General features: G+C 43.0%; 1 protein-coding gene across 1 annotated transcript in view; it reads right to left on the reverse strand.

The window, feature by feature from the left end:
• Positions 1-23,727, reverse strand: part of kiaa0825 (KIAA0825 ortholog) — a 124,444-nt gene that overhangs the window by 66,896 nt on the left and 33,821 nt on the right. Inside the window, exons 16-22 of the mRNA XM_019894613.1 lie at positions 22,933-23,112; positions 21,133-21,378; positions 20,728-21,032; positions 20,399-20,505; positions 18,246-18,390; positions 16,614-16,763; positions 15,040-15,134 (exon numbers count right to left, since the gene is read on the reverse strand). Coding sequence (XP_019750172.1) covers positions 15,040-15,134; positions 16,614-16,763; positions 18,246-18,390; positions 20,399-20,505; positions 20,728-21,032; positions 21,133-21,378; positions 22,933-23,112 — 1,228 coding nt within the window. The remainder of the gene's footprint in view (positions 1-15,039; positions 15,135-16,613; positions 16,764-18,245; positions 18,391-20,398; positions 20,506-20,727; positions 21,033-21,132; positions 21,379-22,932; positions 23,113-23,727) is intronic.

Genomic DNA, 23,727 nt, shown 5'->3' on the forward strand with positions numbered 1-23,727 from the left:
CATTCTTGTAAATGTTTTTTTAGTGATGCATTGCACCGTTTGACAGTTTGCAGCAAGTTCACGTCATGAATTTAGGGAGTGGGTGTTGTGATCCTTGGCGTAGTAACCATGTCTTGAATGATGTTTTTAATTAAACATTTGGAGCAGCAAATGTACAGTGTTTTTTTTTTCCCTGCAGTTAATTAACTATTACATTCTGTTCTGGTCAAATTTAAGCCGTTTTGACGTGACGGTAATAAAAACAACATATGTTTGTGGATATGAGGCTGTTCAGAGTCACATCTGACCCGTGTCAACCAAAACTGATTTTAACTTTACGCTGTCTTTTAAATAAAGAAACATTGTGGTAATAGTGGATGATGCTTGGTGTCATCTAATGGCCTCCTCAAATGACACTACGTTTTTCTCATTCACGATCAATATCATTTGGTGTCAAAATTGGCTACGAGACACGACGTTTGTCTGCGACGGGTCTGTCGGCTCAAAATCGACGTCGACATAAGAAAGCCAGAGGAGTCCAAGCTGTGATCGAGTCAATGCTTTGAGATTAAAATGACCTGGAGGAATGAGACTTTTCACTGGCGGACGGAAGCTAACTGCTGGCTAATTGCTCCAGGTCAGTGTGTGAAAGAGCTGTTGGATTGCAATCATGACAATACACTGTATCCCATTAATCACTGTGTGAATGGTGTACATTTGTTACCTTAAAGGTATTTACAATTCAGCTAAGGAATGGCACATCTGCACCATTTGTTATCAGCCTGACCAGGTAATAGAAATGCTAGCTGACAAGTGGAGGCCCTGACATGCATTGGTGTGTTCCACCCGCATCACAAACCATGCTGGGCCAGTGTCCTGATTGCTTCAGGCTTTTAGACCCAACCACGAGCTGCATGAGTATCTAACAATAGACCCTACCAAAGCCCTTGAAACAGGTTTGCAACTCCTTCAAGAAAAGAAAAAGCATGTGTCAACAAGATGGGAGAGCAGCAAAAGAATCACTTCAAAAAGCTATGATCAGGGACGGTGGAAGCCGCATTTCAACTTCCACTGCTTGGCCATATGTGTCTAAGTAAGTTTTGTATCAAGGCGAGAGAGCAACAGTATGAAGAGCACCGGTTCAAGACTGACCTTGAGACGAGGAGCGAGAGGGAGGGCAAAACCTCCAACTTGCATCCTCTTCTATGAGTCTGTGTGAGAGGCACGACTGGATAGGCACCGCTAAGATGGATGTGAAGGATAGCGGAAATGGAGAGAGAGGCTGACCTTGGAGAACATTGAGGGACATGATGGGAAGGAGTGTTACACAATGCAACTTTGAAAAGGTTTTGTGAAAGACGAACATGCTTGTGGAGGCTCTCAGTCGTACAGGAAAGTTCCATCGTAGAAAGGGTTCTGTCAGTCGTCATCTGTACTTGTGGGTAAAAAACAAAAAACAAAAAACAAAAATAAATAAATAAATAAATAAATAAATAAAAAATAAAAAAAAAAAAAAACAAAAAAGGACGTTTCGCTTCTCTCACAGAAGCTTCGTCAGCGGTAGACAACCCTGAAGTCTCCGTGAAGACTCCGGGAAGTTGCTCTGCGCTAAAAGGCTGAGCGTGGCCTGTTTGAGAACTTTTTGTTTTTTGTTTTTTACCCACAAGTACAGATGACGACTGACAGAACCCTTTCTACGATGAAAGACGAACACACAAAAGCCAGGCCAACTGGATTGGACATACACATAACAAAAAAAAATAAAATGAAAAAAAAATGGACCCCGCGCCGAAGCCCAAATGTCTTTCCAAAGAGCTTCTGACCATCTCCCATAATTACAGCTGAAAGTCTAGACGAGCAAACCGAATGTGATGAGTCCAGACAGGAAGAGACGGACGGGATAAGGCAATCACGGTGATGTCAATGTCCTTACTTCTAATTGTCAGATGCATTCATAAAGATTGACATGTAGTATGACAATAGGTCAAAGAATACTACTCTGTGTTTTTGTGTTTTATAAAGGGTTGAGAGAGCAAGCCAAGGCCAGGTTTGGCATCAAAAATATAAAGGAATTGATCAAAATAGGAAATACACCCAGCGGACAACTAATCGGATAAAACATTCTCGACAGTCAGCGCAAATAGATGACACAAAACACGTGGTTGAAGAAAAGAAAATGTATTCCTGCAAAATCAAATTGACCTCAAAATTCCAATCGTCCGCCATGATTCTTCTTTTTTTTCCCCCCTTGAACCACTTAAACGTATTATTGTAATCTTGAAAACTAACGTCCCAAGCTGTCACGTGAAGAGCCTTCTTTTGCATTGTATAAAAAAGGAGCAATGTACGCATCAAAAACACGTTTATTTCTTATTTAACTACAACTTTAACAGTGCATTTATAGAACAACAGAGAATAGGATTTTATTTAAAAGTTTGTTTGTTTTTTTTTAATCTGAAGGTGAACCAAGCAGTATAGCAGCGTTCTAGCTGGTTCTTGTTATAGCAACCTTAAACTAGACGGCCTTTGAGAGTGGGCACAAAAACACACACTTTCAATGCTCTTAGCCATCAACATCACAGGTGAGCCAGATAAGCGTGTTCCATCTTTTGAAACAAGTACTGAGCAGCGGAGAGGTCTGATAGTCAACAAAGCAAGGGCTATGATCAAAGACTCACAAAAACATGACCAAAGCATGATGGCTTTTTATTTTTTTTTCCCGAGAGAGAGAGAGAGAGAGAGAGAGAGAGAGAGAGAGAGAGAGAGAGAGAGAGAGAGACACAAGAGTGGCAAGGCAAGAGCAGGTAAATGATACGAGTAAGAGCAGAGAGAGACAAGTGTAAAAGTAAGCAAGCCCCAAGAGGAGAGTGCAAACGCACACTTGCCACTTTGCCACATGGGCAGACTGCAAGTCTCCACACTAACAGTGCCTGCTGATCTTGCTGTCTTATAATTGTTGATTTAAAACAAATCAAAATGAAAAAATAGTCCATCAAAATTGAGGCTGTTTTTCAAACACATTTTGTTTTTTTAATAAGTGTGCTTTTTTTTTTTTCTGTCTGCAATCAGTAGGGTGCACTTGGACAAAAACAGGTCACACACAAAAGAACTTCTGGTGCTACATTAAATATTGGCATTAGAACAACAAGCCTATTTGAGTAACCCAAATCATAACGCAGGAATAGAGAATGAATCTTATTGCGGCAACGTGACAAGATTTCCCAAAAAGGGTCTGTCAAAATGCTGAGTCTGCTTTTGCCATTTCAAGCTGAGTTTAATGTAGCAAGAATTTTGAAAATTGGACAAAATTCAGTTTTTGTGTTGGAAAAAATGTGTTTAATGGGCATTGTTTTTATGTAATAACATTTGCGCCAGTCGAAATAAAATAAGTTTTTTAAGGTAAACTATACATCGACTTAAAAAAAATCTAAATACCGATGATTCTATTGTGTGCAGCGGCTTGACAAAATCGACTTGAGTAATTTCAACACACCAATTTTTTTTTTTTTGGTGCATTTTTGAGGAAATTCAATAAAAGCACAACAATGGGAAAGGTGATTTGATTCTGGTACAAACATTTCAAATAGAAAGGCAAAAAGGAAAACTTATTTCCATGACACTACATCATTTGAATGCTGTTGAATGTTCAATAAATACATTCTAGTTTTCAACATGAAGTTGAGTTAATTTCACGTAGGATATTTATTCATATTCATATATCTAATGAGGTCCTATTTTTAAAGAAACACTGTCGATATATCTATAATTTAAAAAAGACAGAAAGAGGATGGCAGTGATTTAAAAATATAGATATTTTTTGGTGCTCCCATTCAAAAGACGTGACAGGCTGTGGTGAGAAGCCGCAGTTTCAGCCGCTCTCTATTTGTCAAGACAAGTGCCAAGCCAAGTGCACCCCTGTGCTTACCTGTAATGGCACGAGAGGGCTGTGCTGCAGCACAAGCGCAAGCTATTTCACTTCGGGGTGGGGAAGGCTCTGAGTAGGGCTGAGAGAGTCAGAAGTGATTGCATGTGTGTTTGACACAAGAGAAAAAGAAAGATGATAGAGGAAGGTGGAAGGAAAAGGTGACAACAAGTGGAGTGGGAGCTTGTGAACAAAAGATGTGTCTTCCAGTATAAAGATGAACACATTAGAATATGAATCCAAGACCTCGGGCACACCGGGCACTTAAAAAGCCCCTTAAGTCAAGTGTCAACTATTATGTGCCATCAGCGGCGACACAGGGTCACAGAGCAAGACAGCCGAGGTCACCCTCTGTCTCTACATGCACCATTAAACAGTCCCACATGGTGCGAAAAGGACTGGCTGTCATTTGGAGACAAGAGCGTGTACAAGGCTCTTCACAGAGCAGTCGCCATTGTCCACACACCTTACATTATGCTTTACCAGTCAATATTTGCAAGTACTCCAAAGTAACATTTTGCAAATGACGTGCAAATGCGACGACAGTCACAATTCAAGTCCCCGTAAAGTGCCAATAAATATATCTTGTAGATTTGCCACACCGCAGAAAGGTGGAAAAAAATGGAAACATTTTTACAGATTGGCAAGTACAGAATATAAAATGAGGCTAAAGAAAAATGAAAAATATATTCATTCTCTCTGCTATGGGCGCCTCCTGAATGTGCTGAAACGACACCCTACTGTTTCTTATGCCTCAACATAAATATATGTTTCAGCCGTGAAAATGTATCGGCTAAAAGGCTCAGGGGGCTGGACTATAGCCCACCGGGTTGTTGCGGGCCTGTTCCACGCGGCAACAACGAGCCACACAAAAGCAATCACGCTAGCGCAAAGACCCTGGCTGTCAAGTCGGACTTAAGAACAATAAAACCAAAATCCCCTGTTTGTCTATCTCTGCATAACATGAGAGTACACACAGAAAAACAATGAGGCACTCTAAAGAGGCGATGCTAATCTGTAAGGGAAGATATTATTGCGGTGATAACCGTTAATGCAGACGAAGTTGCAACATTTTTTATACAGTCGTGGGAAAAGCTGACTCACACTAGACTCCAAAAAGTGTCAACTGCACCTTTTAGCCACATGCTCCCTCAAAAAAATCAGAAAACTGAATTTGACAGATTAACGCTATCCCCACAATTGAGACATACATAGTTCTCGATCTTTGCACGTTTTCAGCAATAATCTTCAAACATAGGGTATGCACATATTTTCCAATAGCGATATAAAATGTTTCACTTGTTTCCTGTTAAAAGTGAATTTTAATTGATCGTCAGATTTTTGTTCTTAATATTACCCTGCCAGCCCGCAGAAGTGAGATTGATTGGATAAATCAACCGGAATTATGGGAAAAGAGGAAAGCTGCCAATCAGCACTGTGCGAGCGTGTGCTGTTGGTTTGTGCCAGCGCATGAGCACACAAATATGTGTGTGTGTGTGTGTGTGTGTGTGTGTGTGTGTGTGTGTGTGTGTGTGTGTGTGTGTGCGCACGCATCACTATTGGGCTGACAGCTGGGCTTGTTCAAGAGGCTTACTGAGCATTCTGCCTGTTTGGGAATCAAAAACCTGTGTCAACAGCATCCTACAAAGGATGTAAACAACCAGAGTCAACATGCTTTAGTTCATATATGACCGCAGAGAGCCTCGATTGTATAACGTGGCATTAGAGACAAAAGAAATTTCAGATGATAATTGCACTGGTCTTAGGTCAAAACGGTAAAGGACTAAGAGAGAGCGGGCGGAGGAGCTGCGGGGTTTGTATCAAATGTGTGTACGGGTGCGCGCGCCTGCATAGACAAGCGTGTCAGTCCATCAGCATGTCGGCGTCACAGCTCTTCACTAAGTCCCAGATTAACAGTGACAGGCAGAGATCCTTCTAATTATCTCTTCCTGGACCACATGCAAATGGGAAAGACGAACAGAGCCATGTGATTGGCCAGCCCGTCTTGGGCGCCACAGACACTCTAATGAGCATGACGGCGGGATACAACCTCATGATGTACCACCAAAACAGACCCTCGTCGTCACATGGGCTCACACGCACCCGCAAGAAATGGGGTGCATTAAATGACTGGGAACCAGCATAATAATGTTAGAATTAGAAGAGATCCTGATTGCATCTTGAGAAAAAAATATATATAAGTAGCACATTTACGTATGAAGTCCCGTCCCAGCTAATACGGCTTGCAGATGAAGCATCAAGGACAGAGTTCGCTCAATGCAGATTCCGCCAATACTGTGCCATAATTTCGAATGGGTAAGGGATGTTACAAGTTCTGAAAGTTCAATTGATTGAGTCTCTTTTTCGAGCAATCTGCCAGAGAATATCGGTTTTGAACTATTTTCTCGTAATCCTACCATAGATGTGCCGTAGGAGTTTAATGCAGCAACATAATCCCCACTGAAATGCACTTATAGACAAACAACCATCCGTGCTCATACACCTAGGGACAATTTAGAGTGCTACATTAACCTGCCATGCATATTTTTGGAATTTGGGAGGAAACTGGAGCACCCGGAGAAAACCCACATAGGCACGGAGAGAACATGCAAACGCCACATAAGAAGGCCAGAGCCAGAATCGAACCCTGTACTGTGAGGCAGACGTGCTAACCTGTCGAACACCGTGCCGCCCATATAACAGTCATTCAACACAAGCAAAAAAAAAAAAAAAAGCAGCCAAACAAAGGGTTTATCTGGAAAAACCATCACAGGGATTCTAAAAGGTAAAAGCCCAACTTGAGCCACTGTGAATATGGCGGAATGGAAAAAAAAGAAAAGGATGAAGGACTGGAACAGAAGGTAGAAGACTTGCTTTCGACAATCGAGTGCTGCAGTCAGCTAAAAAGTCAACCCAGTAAATCAGCCGGAAAAATGGCAACAAAGTCAGACGATTCATGAATCACCTCCTAGTCCATGTAAAGTTGGGCAAAACTGCCAAGTGCCTGCAAAGGCAAAATGTGGAATTATTCAAATGAAATAGCTACTGAAAACAAGGAAAAAAATTTTTTTTTTCCAGAATCTCATGGCAAAAATTTAGATGAATAAACACAAAGTATTGGAAACCGAGCAGTGACCACAAGAGATTTTTGGACAGTCCTGCAGCAATGTGGGACATGTTTTGCATGCCCCACATCGCATACTAAAAAGTATGCATTTTGATTGTGAGATAAAATCACAATATTAAATCAAGCCCTAAACATATGTGTAAAATCACTTTCTGGACTTTTGTTTCAAATGTAGAAAAAAAAGATGCAAATTCATCTCTTACAAACATGAAACTTCCCCTAACGACAACGAGATACTAGTGAATTAATATAAATGTTTCAAAAATATTTTAAATGGCCAACATGGCAGAGCTGAATCATGCCTTTTTATGATCTACTCGCCAAGTGGTGCAAGTAAGAAATGCGCCAGATGTAGTTTGGCTTTGTCAAGCGCGACACATATGAACTTCGACAGAGCGCTCACAAAGATCCTTTCCCTCCCAACACAGTCAAATACTTGAGAGAGGCACATAGTTCTACTGTGCAGAAGACTTTCTTTATCTTTGTAATTCACCCCCTGAGTGAATTCGGGGAGCCTTGGGACTTGCCATTTTTAATCAAAAACGGGTGCCTTTGTCTTGTCGCTGCTCCATCCAGCGTTTCTATTCATCCTTTGAGGGCTTTGCAGTAGATTAAATGGCATTTTCATTTAGCACTGATAGTACACAGTCTCTCTCCAGCAATTCATCCATCCACACTTGCAGGCGGCTCATGCTGCGAAAACTCTGAAAATTGCAATATTTACAGCAATTGACTATACACACATGGACGGGGCCATCCTGTTGTGAAGCTTGTTATTTTGTATAATAATCACACGGCACTTACAAATAGTCTTTTGAAAGTCAAAATGATATGTGGCTGCGAGCCCTTAAGGGAGTGCCGATGGAAGTAATACAACGGTTCAGATAAGAATAGAGTGTAGCATGACCAGAAGTAGGTGAGCAAATTACTTTTTTGCATTCGTCGCAATAAAAATTCAATATTTTACCTCTTTAAATTGATTCGGGAAGCACAGCGGACGGCGGGTTAGCAGAGCTGCCTGATAGTTCTGCGGGTCCAATCTGCCCTCCGGCCTTCCTGTGTGGAGTTTGTATGTTCCCTCTCCAAAAACGCTTCTTTGTTCAATTAAAGACACTAAGTTGCCCTTTTGTGTGTGAATGTTAGTCAATTGTTGTGTTGTCAATTTATGTCCTATGATAGGCTGGCAACCAGTCCAGGGTGTACCTCACTTCTGGGATGGGTTCCAGCTAACTTATTTTCACGTTCAAAGCAATCAAGAGATGGCATTGCCAAAAAGTGTGCGAAAATATGGTGGCTGACTATTACAGTATACACATCTGGCAGCCTCAGATACACATATACGCATTTTTTTTTCCAGAACGTGACTAAAGGCAATTCAATGGTGAGCACTCATGACAAATGCTTCATGTCTCCATAATTGTTTGACCATGACCACTCTGTCAGAAGACAGATTTGCTTTGACCCGCCAGCTCGTTTTTAGGGGGTCAAAAGGAATATTTCAAAAAGTATCCAACTTAAGCCCGATGCCAGAGGTGAGAGCAAGTAAGGAGGTTGTGGAACAAATATGATAAAGGGTAGAAGGTAGCGGGCGAGAAGACTTGGGTGTGGAGAGGTTGAAAAAGCGGCCTCTACCTGCCTGTCCGATGGTTGTGACTTTCAAAGCCTGCTGGTGGTTTGTGTGGAAGCCATCACATCTGCGACTGGCCGTATGATTAATGAGCCTCTCAGACTGTCTGTGCAGTCTGAGGCAGGCCATGGCCTTATCCCAGGCACGGCTGATTTATTCGCCTTTGAAGCAAACCTCCAAATATAAGCGCGAAACTCCACAGGCACATGTACGCCCGCCATGACGCACGCACATTGAACGAGTTGGTGCGGAGCCGATGTGTACACGCAAAGGCTTGTCAAGCTCGCCAGCACCTGCTTACATCTAATGAAAACCTCAATGTGACAGTGTTATCCAGGGCAGGTGAATACAAAACACTCCATGTATAAGCAAGCTGACTAAAAATGTCTTCTGTCTCTTATCAACAAAAACTCCCATTCCCAACCGTCACTCAGCGGAAGGGATGCATGCACGGGGGGATGGACGAGACAAAAAAAAAGCCTTTCTCAATGACACATCACATTCTTCTGATTTTCTAAAAGAGAAAAGACTATTGAATTTCTAGCCTGCAAAGATTGAGAGGATGATCATGGCTCCTGGTTTCTTTGGCAGTCATAAAATGTCTCTCTAGCTAACCTTGACACTCTTGAAACTCAAACATGTGGCCAACCAACTGTACAGAATGCGAAGTTAAGCATCACATGTGAAGCTAGATGAATTAGCCCAGTGACAACATCTGCTATGTGGCCCTGTTTCTGTAGTCCGATGGTTCCGGAACATTAAAAAAAAAAAAAAAAATTCTAACATGTTGCCTTGTTTCTGTAGTCTGATTCGGTTAAATTGACGTTCCGCTGTATTAGTAAATAGACAAAATCAGCTATAAGCACTAAATCAGACTTAAAACCTGCGGTGTGAATTGAATTTTAAAAATCAAGCCTCGATGCAAATTAACGCACGCACACTCATTCTCTGAAGCGTAAAGAAAGCCCGTTAAACCAGGCACACAACGTCTCCCCAGGTTGATCAGCATCCGCCGAGAAAGGCAAACACTTTGACATATTTGTTTTTATTTTGTTCCCGGAGAAAAAGGCCCTGCCATATGGCAGCGCCCCGGAACAGATGGCGTTTGCCCACTTCCTCAAAGCACGAGCGTCTATCGTGGCAATTTAAGGAGCTGCTCGAGCACAAGAACGCCACAGATTGGCATATTTCCACAAAACGGCTATTGTTATGCAGCTGAGCGACAACGGTGAGGTTAAGGCAATGCAGACTTAATGTTGTTCGTGTGAATGCTGCTCGTATTGCACCTGTCAAGGTGCAGAGTAAAACAATGACGATAAGGAATTACTCACCACAGTGAGTGGAATTGACTCGAAAAAGACAACATTAAGTACAAGCCTGGCCCAAACATGCATGGTCTTTACCTGCAAAGAGGTGTCAGAAAGGTTAAGCATGAATGTCCTCGGATGATCTAAGGTGCTTATGATGGAGTGGATGAGCTGCCCGTTGACGCATGTAGCTTCATCTCTCATTGCTGGCTAATTCTTATCAAGCACAACCATAACCCTGTGGCACAAAGAGCCAAAGTGGTTAAAGTCACCTTGGCATTTGAAATGCTCCTGTACCCAATCATACTCCTTTTTTTACAGGAATTCAATGAAAGGTGGAAGCAAAGGCCTTGTAACATCAACACCCCGCCAAATCCTCAAATGTCAAGCCGTTACAAGTGTTCAAAAAAAAAAAGAAAAGAAGACCAAAGTCCAATGGGAAACAAAATGTTCAGTCAAAAGATGGTTTCCTATAGAATCGATACTTTTGTTGGAAATGTGTCACTGAGCCGCACAATGTGCAAACTTTAGCCCACCTGCAATTTTTGTACGAGTTGAAGTGGCAAGAGCAGACGTTTTGCATTTTGGCGAGCCTATTATACTCCAAATCTATGCAATGTCCTGTTCAGATGGACCTTGACGAGTTTTAAATGTTGCATGAATGTCTACTTGTTGTCTATACGACTTCAAGTGTAACTCGCCAACAGGGCAATACCTTTTTGTTCAAAATGACACATTACGACCACCTGAAATGGAAATGTGGTCAGTGAGTGCAGTACATAAAACTAATACTTTTCTGTATTATGACTCAACTCACACTGTGCTGTATATTTCCAACGAAACCAAGCTATATTTTCTTTAAGTGACGCATCTGAATGGTTCTTCATGCTGTACTCCAATCAGATTTAATTACATTCAATGTTGCTCCCAAAGCCACCAAGCTATAGGCAGCCTATCAGCCAACCATATCGTCGGGGGGGAACAAGCCATCTAAGAAAGTTAGTCCACCCGCAAGCCATCTATCTACGCACTCGCGCACCGGTGTAGCAGGAAGCCAGGTCAGCCCAGTCAGCCGGGCTACCCTGGGGGTCCTGGGGTGGTATTAATCAGTCTGGTTTCTGCTGAAAAGCTCAATCTGCGGATGATGGATGAGCCATCATGCTGAGGGAACTGAAGTGACGGGTGACAAAGAAGGACACACACACCTGAATAAATCCACTCCCCATCCTGTCTAACCCCAATGCTACACCGTCAAGGTAGCAGGTTGAAAGCACGTGTGTGTGTGTGTGTGTGTGTGTGTGTGTGTGTGTGTGTGTGTGTGTGTGTGCGCGCGCGCGCGCGCGCGGAAGGATAAGTGTCTCAGCATGTGTCCTGCTCTGCTAATGAAGTCATCTGAACAGTGATTTAACGGCCCCGGTGTAAAAGCCTCCCGCCCTTAACTCATAGCCTTGCTCTATTAGAATGTGATATAAACCCTGGGCACAATAACTGTCCTGCCACTGTAACAATATATAGGAGGCCACCGGCCAATGGTCCACACTGCTAACTTAGACGGTCTGGGGAGCAAATTATTAGCTCTGTGTAAGAAAGGGAAGTCGTTCAAGGTGAATAAAACTTGTAAAATGCACAAGATCAGGCATCATGAGGGAGGCCTGTTGTCACAGGAGCTCAAATGCTATTTTTGGGGCAGACCAATGCTCGGGTGCTATAGGTTCCAATGGTGACCAATTTCAAGATGTGGCATAAAATATTGTTTTGGGTTCCAAGATGCTAGTTGACCTCTCATCTTCTTGATCCACGGGAAATGAATAAATAAATGCAGTCAATTCGTTCAAGGGACAAACTTTTGCCATCATACAGTCTTTTATAAACTGACCAAAATGGCCAAATGCGAATGACCTGGACATTTTTGAGAAAAATACAGTTGGCGATTCGCACTCGCACAGCAGCCAAATGACCCTTGTACAAATGCCAACTGACTGCAAAAGAAAAAATGTTATTCACCAAGGATTTTCAGCCTTTGAAGATTTGGGCAGAATTTCTAAAAGTAGGTTTCAGGAAGGAGGACACCTTTAACAAAAAGTGTCAGGCTTGTTAAAGATAAAGTTCTGTAAAATAGCCCTGTTCAAAAGTCCATGTCTGGTATGAAAACCCTTAGGACACAGGGTCACACTGGTTGGATTGTACAAAATAGCATTTGTTGTGACGCCCAAAGAAGAGAGTCAAGGGTACCTCTGTCTGCATTTGAATCGAGAATGCTATTTTTTTATCTGCAAGAACAAACAGTGAATCATCTGACACCAACGCCTCATCCCACGAATGGCCTTTCCTTTGGAGTCAGAGACTTTTTAGCAGCTTACATGTTGGCAGCAGTGACAACTAACTTCCATGCTCTTTGAGGGCATTCCAGCAATAAAAACACAAAACAAAACCCTAAAGCCATTCTCTAAATCCTCCATGAAATCTGCTCCTCTGGACAAAGACAGACTAATAAGGCAAATGACAGCATTCGCGGACACTTTTGATACAGTGAGAGTTTGCTGAGTTATATAACCTTTACCCCCTCCTACGCCTATGCCTCATCGTATCGGTTGGTGCCATTCTTTCCCACTCGCGTCAATCCACGATAAGTGAAAGCCGCTGTTGACAATTTGGTTCAGGTGAACAAATAGAGGAACTGTTTAGCATAGAGCAAAACAGACTACACGGCAAGGGAGAATGTCATTGTGTGCGTATGTGTGAGAAGGAAGGGAGAGAGGACCGAAGGAAGACAAAGCTCATCACAGCACAGCACCGAGCTGCACACTTCACCCTTATTAGACCCGTGTCCTTGGCAGATGCAGAGCTTGCCCTTTTGTTAGCAAGGTGCACGTGTGTGTGTGTGTGTGTGTGTGTGTGTGTGTGTGTGTGTGTGTGTGTGTGTGTGTGTGTGTGTGTATACGTGCGTTTTACAATGGCAGTGATTTAGAATGTTTCTAGAGAATGTCTTGACTGTCAATTCATTGACACATACCTTTCTGTGCAAAATCTATGGATTACTTGAGGCCAATAAATAACACACAATGCAATTCTCCATTGTGCACGAGTTTGATAGTGAATATTTCAAGTAGTGGATTTGCAGACAATGCAAACTGTAATTATGTGGCTTGAATGCAACATCTTGGATAACTGAGTGACCGTAAATGAATGTGAAATCCAGGAAACATGTTTGGATGGGTTCTGGGAAACCATTGATTGTCTGCCATTTGGACATACAATACAAAGGCTAAATAACATTTTATTGTATCCATTCTTCCATTAGTTGCGTCTTACAAGCTGGCTTTTGAGAAGGGAGGAGCTAAGCCCCATCCCACCGTGTCTGCCAAGGAGTTCAGGGATTGCCACCACGACAGGCAGCGACCATCTCCGATTGGCCGCCTCAACAATGGAGGCGCAGAACATACACTCAATTTCCTCTGCCTTCATGGGGACCTGGATGTTGTTCAGCCAAAGGTGGGAGTTTCAACTGCCAGATATTCCCAGCAAACTCAGAATCCATTTGGGTCTGCCAAGTCAGACTGGCATCTTCTCCACCGATCGGAGCCAACGCACCACTAGCTGGTTGTATGAGTAATTGTATATAATTTATCACGCTCTGTTTTTAGATGTATAATCAACTTTCTTGTGTGACATTGCAAGGACTTCATTTACGTACATAGCATGTAATCAAAGTAGTTTATCATGTTGAAGAGACCCGCTTGTTCCTGCTCATAGCCTTGAAGATAAGATACCATCCCCAAGACGGCGCACCCATGACACATCCACAGCTGCTATCACAAACCAACCATCAGCATGACTCCTCCAATTACCTTGGAAGACATTGTGTCTTTCCCCACCCATGTAGAGGTTTGTTTATGGGGACACTCCCTAAAGACAATAAAAGTGAGGAGATGAGCGAAGTGTTTCCATAGCAGTTCGAAGATTGGAATGGATTACACTCATTCACTCTCCTTGTGCACAAGTTAAAACACAACTCTGCTTGACTCCGAGTCTCTCTTGTGTTTTAAAGTTTGTCATAAGGGTCTGATTGCCTGATAGACCTGACACTGGTGATCATTTCACAGCTGCGCCCCTCTCTTAACCCGAATGTCCAATACATGTGCCCGTAAAGCCGACCACACGACCACAAAGTTGATCATCGAACAGTAGCCGAGGGTGTCCTATGGGTGTACACCAGTGGCGGATGCTGGTCAGTCAAGGAGGGGAAGCTCAATTTCGGCCTACATCAGAAAATGTGTCAGTTTATTTATACGTGGATTCTCTCCGTTCCTTTTCAAGAAAATTATCTGTGACCCTGTCATACCAACACGGCGTCTTTTCCAGGGACTTAACTAGTGTCCTACAACAACAGCAACTACAATAAAACCCTCCAGAAATGAAAGATTAATTTGTCGCTAGTCCTTTTCAACAAAGAGAGTGTCGCTCAGATTCTTGGAAGAAGTCTCCAATTCAACTGAGAACAGAATGAGAATTGAAAAATGCTGTGTGTGTGTGTGTGTGTGTGTGTGTATACGTGCGTTTTACAATGGCAGTGATTTAGAATGGATTGAGCGTAGGCGTGGAGACAAGGTGCAGTAGCCCCATGGCTCCCTGATCGCTGGCAGCGTGACAGCTGGGAATGGAGCGCGGGGAACAGCCTGAAGTATTGCCATCTAATATGTGTCACATATACCTGCATAAATATTTATGCCCGTTTCAGAGCAAGAACAGGAGAGGACAACCCGGGTGAGGAAGATGGGACAGCATCAGTGGACTTTGTGTGAAGTCACTCACATGACGCCAAGAGCTAAGCTTTTTGAACATCCTCTCAACAAGTTTGCCTGGTTGTGATGACTTGAAGCAAAAGTGTTTTGAGTCACCCAAATAACTTTGTAAGATATACCCAACGTACTTGGAGTGCCACTCATTAGAAATATTAAATGTATGTCAAGTATGAAGCCAAGTGGAATATGAGCCATTAAACGCATAAACTACTCCAAGGACATTACTATCACTTTCAGTTTTGGTGTTCATGCAACATGCAGAATCAGCAATTTACCTGTTGGCCAGAAGAGTTTTGAAGGTGATTTGACACATGTCCTGATATGCTGGCAGCAGCCTTGTCCACTCCCACGCCCACTCGACCATTGCAACCTGTAGATGAATGAGTACAAAGCGCGCTTCGATATGAATTGGGTTCAATAGCATCATTGCATTAGTATACAACTGTGATCCACAAACAAAAAAGAAGGGAGGGGTCCAAGCGCCGGCCACCAACAACAGGCCATTTATCACATTTGCAGAAGTTTTTTTTTTTTTAATCATAATAAGACGGCAATTAATTTATGAATCCATTTGAGGGGATGTTGTCATTATTTGTAGAAAGATATATCAATTTGGGGGAGCGAGTCGTTAGTCTTCCCACTCTTCTGCTTTTGTTTCCCTCTCCCTTGTTACAAAAGCACCACAACGGCACCCATTTTTCTCCTCTACTCTTTTTTTTCTCAACACTGCATTAACACACTTGGCACCGGCACCAGATTGGGGAAGCAAATAAAAACCGGAGTGTTTTGATTGCCAAAATGTCACTCCTAACTGCAGGCTGAGCTTTATTGACAAAAGGAGGAGAGCTCGATCCATTCATCCATCCTCTCTCTGATCATTCGTCGTGGGAGATTGATGGATGTGACTTCGCCCCCTCCTGCCTCCAATCTACTTGACAAACTACACAGGCGTCGAAAGTGGAGAAGTCGTGTTAATCATTCTCTTAATAAGGTGTTTCTATGCAAAGCTATTCCGCCGCCTGTAATAGGCTGAAAACGGGACAATGTATTGCAAAATACAAACAGCTGGGCGAAAATCGGCAATTGGAATTGGCAAAAAAAAAAATCGGTGCGTGTGCACTGCCCGAGATCTTGAGTGTGTGTTTACCCAAGTTACGACATCAATGTGCAGTGGCCAAAAGACACACACACACACACACACACACACACACACACACACACACACACACACACACACACACACACACACACACAATTCCGGATGCATTGTTGCTAATAAATCAAGAGAATTAGATGCCCGCAATGTCAGGGGCTGTACACATTTTCCGGGAGACTCCAGTTGGCATCTTTGCTTTTAGCAGATGAAAAGGGAAGCTCGGGCAGGATGACTCCTTTGTGCATTTCCTCTGCCAATAAAAACGAGAGTAAATATTCAAGGCCTTGGATGAACACATGCTTGTGAATGCAACTGGACAACTGTGGCAACTGACAAATGTGGGCATATGAAGCCACAAATATTGAGTCAAACTGTTGCCACCTGTCCGGGAAACAGGCTCGGTGAATCTCAACGAAAACATTTTGTTCGCCAATAGCCTATTTGTTAGCATATTAATATAAAGCGGTGGTTGTTTTAAAGTGCTCTATGAATACAGTTGAGGTGAGTTGAAGGTTCTTTCTCTTTCATCACAAAATGACTTTGCACTGTACTGTTGTACGGTGAAAGTACTGTTTATAGCGATCTGTGTGTGTGCCCATTTTCTCAGAGCATCCAAGCACCATAAGTTGCAAAAGTAGTCAACTCTTTAACCGTGGTAACAAAAGAGCAATAAATTAACCTTTGTTTACCAACCTGATTCATCTTCTTTTTGCCAATTCGGTCAAACTGCTCAAGGGGGTTGAATTTGGTGGTGCGCAAACAATCACCCACATCAAAGCTCACCACGCAAGGTGTATCACGGAGCAAGTCCGTGTTCCCACTCAATTTGGACATCAGCAAATCCTGTGGACCAGACAAGTAAACATTTGAGATGACCAAAAACGTAAAAATGAATTCAACAAGAGGTCACCAAACAGAATCCGTGATGGCAATAGGATATCATTTGGTAGCTGCCATGTTGTACTAGAACACGAAATAAATGTGAAAGTCACACTGTGCGCATGGTTATGGCGTGTCGTGAATGTCCTGTTGTGAATTCCGCACTCTCATCCGTCACTTTGACATGACTTGTGAACCTCCTCTCCCTCCACCTCACCGCCAGCTCAGAGTGTCCCTGACCCGAGTGCTCTTGTCTCAGCCTTGGCTAAGGTGGAGCCGTTCCAGAAAAGCTATACAGCCTACCTCGGTAGCCCATTCACATTCTATCACATTTCCATGCCAAGTTATTGCTTTTTTACGGAATCCATCAAGAGCAGCCTAATGTACATGCCGCACGTGTTGTTGCTATTCCAAGCCGTATCCTTATAGACAATCTGTTGTAAAAGACACGGGAACTGTAACTATGCGCCTGACGGTCAGTGAAGGCCGCTTACTTCATATAACTGTCCAGGGACTAAATTGCTATTTGTCTTTGTCATAAGTCACAGTTATGAGTTAACCAATATAAAAAGTGGAGAATACTACAGCCCAAAGCACTCGAACATCACATATTTTAGAGTTGTAGAACTATACCTGTGGACAAACATAATGAATTGATATTAGAAAATAAGACTTTTCTACACCTAAATGGATCGGTGTGAAAGTCGGTGGGGTAGCGCAACAGCAACGATTGCCAGTTACCCGTAGCCTCTTCTGAGGACGAATACCAGACAAAATTGTGTATTTTGAGTTTTAAACTGATATTTCATTATTTAGTTTTATGTTCTGTTTTGCTTTGTATGGTTGCTTTTCTTTTATTTGGACGAGAAAGGCCAGTGATGTACAAGATAGTGATACCGTATAATTCTGGACCATCTAAGATGTTGGGCAAGAGCTGCATTAAAAATACTTAGTTTTTCACTGTTGATTGAAGGATAATTTTAAACTCAACTTATAACTTTATAACAGCTTAACTTTATTGCAGTCTTGTCCGGCACAAAGTTTTGGTGACTTTATTTTGCTATGGGAGGAAAAAAAAGAATTAAGACTGTAAAGTCTGTAAAGTCATTTTTCAGAAAATGACTATACCTACAAGCATAAACTGGTTGGTCTACTCTTTGTCACAAAACACCAGTATCAATAGTAAAATGATAAGAGTCAATGAAAATTCCCTCATTTCTAAAAAGATTGTGGGACACCCTTACATGTGGTGAGTGTATTCCATACGGAATCATTGCAGTCGCACACAGCCTTCAGGTCACCCGAAAAACAGACGATGCAGTGGCAGCAGCATCTTCCTTTTCTCCCATCTCCCTTTGGTCAACCCCCCCCCAACAACTTTTCCTCAGCCGGCGGCCTCGGGCCAGCGGCCACCTAACGTGCTGGTGAGAGGGAGTGCTTCCCTACCTCATTGCCTTGGATGATGTGATGGATGTGCCTCAGGTAGTCGCTGCCCCCTGCTTTGTGGCAGACCTCCAGCAGCATCAGGCCCATTTTCTGCTCGGTCAGTTCGGCTGCAGCCATTCCGCTTTCGCTGCCTCGCTCGTGGACGCTGGGAGAGGAAAGAGGGGTGGCATGGGAAAAGTGAGGAGTCCGCAAAAATACGAGTGGGACACTCTCTGCTTGTACTTTAAGTGAAACTTGAGGTAATAATGTGTGAGGACAATTCACTTACTGGCCAGGTGATTATTTTGTGACAAATAGGTTTTAATTCATACTCAGTGTCAAATATTTTGGGTCACCTATTTAGATGAGTAGTCAGTATACCTCATGAGATGGTCTGGGAACTGAGCGGTGGGAAACAAATGACTGAATTGAATGCGGATTGCCTTGCGCTGTTTTCACAACTTTTTGCAAAAGACGTGCCAGGAATTTTGAGCGAAGCATGTCGGCGCACTAAAAGTGATTTGTGCATGTCTTCAGCATGTCCTGCCTGTGTGTGCGCGTGTGTGTGTGTGTCTGTAATTGTGTGTCAAGGTCCTCACGCATGTACAGTCCTCCAGCCCTGACAAATGCCCCCATCATTTTCCGAGCCTTCTTATACAGATGGATGTCCCACTACCGTCCATCAAACCTTCTCCTTCGCATACACTTCCCGACATTGTTCTCTCCCTAACTCTCCGCACTTTGTAATTATAAGGAGGCAGGGATAGTGCAGCCTGTCAGCCGGTCATTGGCTACGCGACATTGAGGGTGGCATAGCAAGCGAGGGTCCGCCCCGTCCATGCACCTCCTCATCCCTTCGCCCGCCGTCCCCAGCGGTCGTGTTGTCTGGGACGGTGGCTGTGCATCCGTGTCAGCACCTGCGCTGTGTATCCTTTCCTGTCCATCACTGTGCAGGTGAAGCAGATGATTGGATTCAGTCAGCGGGGTGATTAATGAGGGCCCCTCCGGATTTGGGACAGCCTATCAATCATGTCATTAGGGCCAATGTGCCCTGAAAGAGGCAGACCTCCGCCAAGGAATAACTACATTCATCTTCATCTGTGTATGCATCCCGTCAGCCCAGCCAGGGTCACCATGATGGAGAACAATAATCTTCTCCTCTACAAATTACTTTGCAAAGACAAGGTGGGTGTCTACAGGAGGGGGGCGGGGTCAAGATTGTAAAGGAAAGCTGCCAACGGGTTGGGAGGACATATGTTTTTTTGAAAGTCGGTTTAAACGGTCGGCTTTATGCGTGAGTGTGTACCCCCGTGAAGTGTTAGCGAGTGAAGTTATTTTTGCGGAGGCACTATCTGCCTCACACATATCATGTGTCTTATTCGGACATTGTTTTGGGAGTGTTTACAAGCCGCTCGTCACTTCCCTGTGAAGGTTAGTTTAATGAATAGTAATGATCTTACTGAATGCCTCAGACAGGTGATACATAATGACTCTTCCTTTTCGTCCCCCAAAACACACACACACACACACACACACACACACACACACACACACACACACACACACACACACACACACACACACACAGTGTCCCATCTTCTCAATTTGCCACCTGCCTCAAGAATGTGCATCTTCTTCCCTCTTCTTGTCACTAAAATCACCATTTCAGATTAGTGTTCATTATATCGTCACTGTTACATTTATTTTGTTTTCAAACGGAGGTGTGGTCAGGGACGTGCCGGGAAAAAAAATTGATCTAAAAGTACAGTGGGTGTAAAAAGCCTGGTATAAGAAAATGACACCAAATCAAATCTTTTCAAAACTTTTCCCGCCATTTATGTAACTTATTACCTGTACAACTCACTTGAAGGAAAAAAAAAATCTTTTGGAGAGGGGCAAACAAAAATAAACGTCAAGAGTGTAAAATAAGAGTCAGCGTGCACTTGCCACCATTTAAAGTGCCTCAACTACAATTTTAGTTTTAATACATCAAACATATCATCATTTATTTAACCAAATGATGTGAATACAATGCGACCATGCGTGAATATTCAACATTTCCGAGCCGAGTGATGGATTACACTGTGCGGCATGCGTGAACACGTTCACATTAGAGAACACGACAGCCATTTTGACCTTGACCTCTGTTTAAATAGCTCAGGTTGACCCCTCACCTGTTTATGCAGAGTTTACGGGCCTTTTGCAGCTGCATGTTCATCCACTTTGGTCTCTTTTCCTCCAGAGCCTGCAGCACCTTGTGCACGGTGGGTTTGGGCACACCCTGTCGTATTCACGGAACACACAATGTACTCATGGCTCAATTTCAACCGAGGCCAGGTTTAACAAAACAATAAACTCGTCCAAAAGGAAGAAGCCATGAGTTCTCCCTTATCACAGACACGACTACTTTCTCTTTAGGACTCAACAAGCTCTGAACAACTGCAACGAAGTGACGATATATTACGACTCATTATGACTTTTATTCTATTACTCACACCTTTACCTTCTGTTGAATCCCCATTGACGCCTGCAGACACTCGGCCAACAGGGCCAGCCGATCCTTGGCCTGACAGTTCAGGGCTAGCCCGCTGATTCCTTCAAGTGCGCGCGGCTCTCCGAGACTGCGGATCAGGCAGTTAAACAGGCACCACAGCAACAGGCCCATTGAGCGCAGTTGCCGGGCATGCTGAGAGAGGTGTTGCTCTGCCGCTTGGAAGAGGTAGCGGATGGGGAGGGGCAAGGACGCTACAACCAGTGGCAGGTTGGTGAAAATGAAGGACATGGCTTGAATGGCCAGGGATGTGACAGCTGCAGGAAAAGATTTATAAGCATGATGTTCATTATAAATGAATGGTACTTATAAATGCAGAAAGCTAGCAGTGAAACCAGCGCCATTTTATTTGCTTACTCTTAGACGAAGAGTCTCCCTTCCCAGTCTCCCGTCCTCGTGCTTCTACTTGTCTGTAGTTCCAGCTTTTGGGCACCTTAGCCAAGACACTTTCTGGAACAACTCTGACCGACGAAGCTGCGCCGGGCTCCTCATTGGCCTGCCAGTATGTCACCATGGTAACCAAGTGAGTCAGAAGGGTGTCGGTAGACTTGGTGACTATTACCCTGATACAGTCCACCACGACGGGCACTTCCTGCATCGTTTCTGGCAAAAGAAGAAAATGACTTGCATTGAAGTTCATTGAAAGACACAAAACACACGGGATGGACTTTCTCATTGGCCAGTTGAGTTGCTCGCCAAGGAATGAACTTTTGGCTGGATTTGGGAGGATTGCAGTTGCTTGTTTACTTTCAAAAAAGAAACCTGATACCCCTCAGCAAGGTGCGACTGGGGCAGTAAGAAAAGCGAAATGGAGCTGCAGATTTTGAAAATTGACGACCACACAACTTCGACTACTAAAACACCAGCTTTTTTTTTGTTTGTTTTTGTTCCCTCTGTTCAAGTCTTGCACCCCCTCCAGATTTTGAGGCCAGGGGTGATTTCCCCTTTGGAATAACGCTATACCGGCATTACGACAAGTATTGCGGTTCCATTGGGACAGTCCACTTTCTTATCGTGTCACAACTTTACTTTTGACATAAATGTCAAACATAGGGATTAGATTGCTGATATATTCAGCTAAAATGTCTGTAATAAAGCAAGTAATAACCGGTCACATTCAGATGTTTTCAATCAATTTCAGTGGCCCGACGGTGAAAGTCTTAGTACCCTCTCAAGGTGCTGTACAGTACATCTTCCATTGCTCTGCCCTTTCATATCCGGCTCATATTGATAGCTGCGAAGCAACCGCATGAAGTTGTATGGCAGCCATAAATTTCCCGTAGCAGCCGCTGGAGAAGCAAAGGCTACGGGACAGATAAAGTATGCTGGCAGTATTGGAAGAGCTGTGAAATCTTATGGGACATCTAACAAATGTGCGACCTCAGACCCACAGAAAAAGACTGGAGCGGAACACAAAATGATATAGCTGTTTGACGAAGCACTGCGCCGAGGCAGGTGAGACCGAGACCTATTTTTCAAAGTCACTTGGTGTTCACACTTTGCACCCTCTTGCGATCGCATCGACTCGTGTATTGATTTGAAAGAGCTTGCTACTACCGTGTGTGATCTAAGCGGAGAAGGAGTCAAACTTCTGTCTGTAATCTATGAACGTTCCCTCGGTGAATAGCTGGTATCCCAAAAGGATCAGTCGAGCTCTCTTGTAACCAAAAAGTGCATCGCAAAGATTTGGCACAATCCCACAATTAAACTAATTAGCCTGTGGGAATAAATGATGGTTGAATGACAGTGAGCAAATCTCGCAATCTGGATGGAATTTAGACCCTCCGTGAGTTCCTCCCTTGCTCTGCCTGAATTGGCTACCACTCAACTAGATGGCTACGATCGAAATCATCAAAATGTGCGGCAAAAAAAGAAACAAAATGTTTTGGTTTCGGCACAAGCATATTAAATGTCATCTCGGCAATCGCAAAATATCCAAATATTCTTAGCGGGGAGCAAATCTTAAAGCGTTTGACGTTGCCAACAGTGACTATTTTTAATCAGGTTACAGAGTAAAGTGCAGCTTTGACGGACAGCGCAGAACTAGTTTCGAAGCCTTTAGAAATGACTTGTAGAACCATTCACGGGGCGACAATAAAGAAGGGACCTTGTGGAGGAAAGGCATTCATTTTATTCAATGGCTGGAGGCTACTTTACCTGGCAGAGTGTAGAGATGTTCCCATACGTGCAGACTCTCCAGGTATGGTTGAAGGACCTGAGTTAAGGCCTTGGGGCTGACATTTAGGCAGGTACAAATGTTGAAAAGTGCCACGAGGAAGCCATCTCCCGCTCTGCGTTCCTGTGGAGATATTTCTAGCTGGTTCTCAAGGCAAAAATCTGTAAGGAGCAGGAAAAAAAAAGAAAAAAAGGTCAATTAAATAAGTTACATTTTGATCATGAACAACTCAGAAATTCATAAGGAGGGATTCTGTAAAGCATTGAAAAAATAAACTGAGTGTTGGACTAACATGAAAATACTCAATAAATGTAAAATGTAAAAATGAATTGAAAGACAATCGTACTTATACAAGGAAAAATGGTTGCAGGTATAATGAGGGACAGTTTTTTTTTAATAGGAATATAGTTATAATAAATCAAGAGAGGTCATACTTTTTAAGCCTCACATGCAACATAAAATTCACATGAAACATTTTTTAAAACTGATTGTATGATTTTTAACCGATAAAGAAAATATAACATGACTGTTGTTTAATTTTGTCTTTTTGATTTGAAAGAGGAATGAATTGTTGTTTTTCACCATAATTGAAGCCTCAAATCAAACTTTTAAGATTTTTTTTTTTTTATTTTAAATCCAAAAAGAATAAAATAGCAAGGCAAACCTCATACACAATTCAACATTACATAGCTGATTAGTGAAATTGACAACACTGAAGCAAGTATAAAATTCCCATACCCATAGCACAGAGATAAAAAAAAGATACGGTATATATA

This window comes from Hippocampus comes, unplaced genomic scaffold (assembly GCF_001891065.2).
Source record: "Hippocampus comes isolate QL1 unplaced genomic scaffold, H_comes_QL1_v1.1 scaffold195, whole genome shotgun sequence".
NCBI lineage: Eukaryota > Metazoa > Chordata > Actinopteri > Syngnathiformes > Syngnathidae > Hippocampus > Hippocampus comes.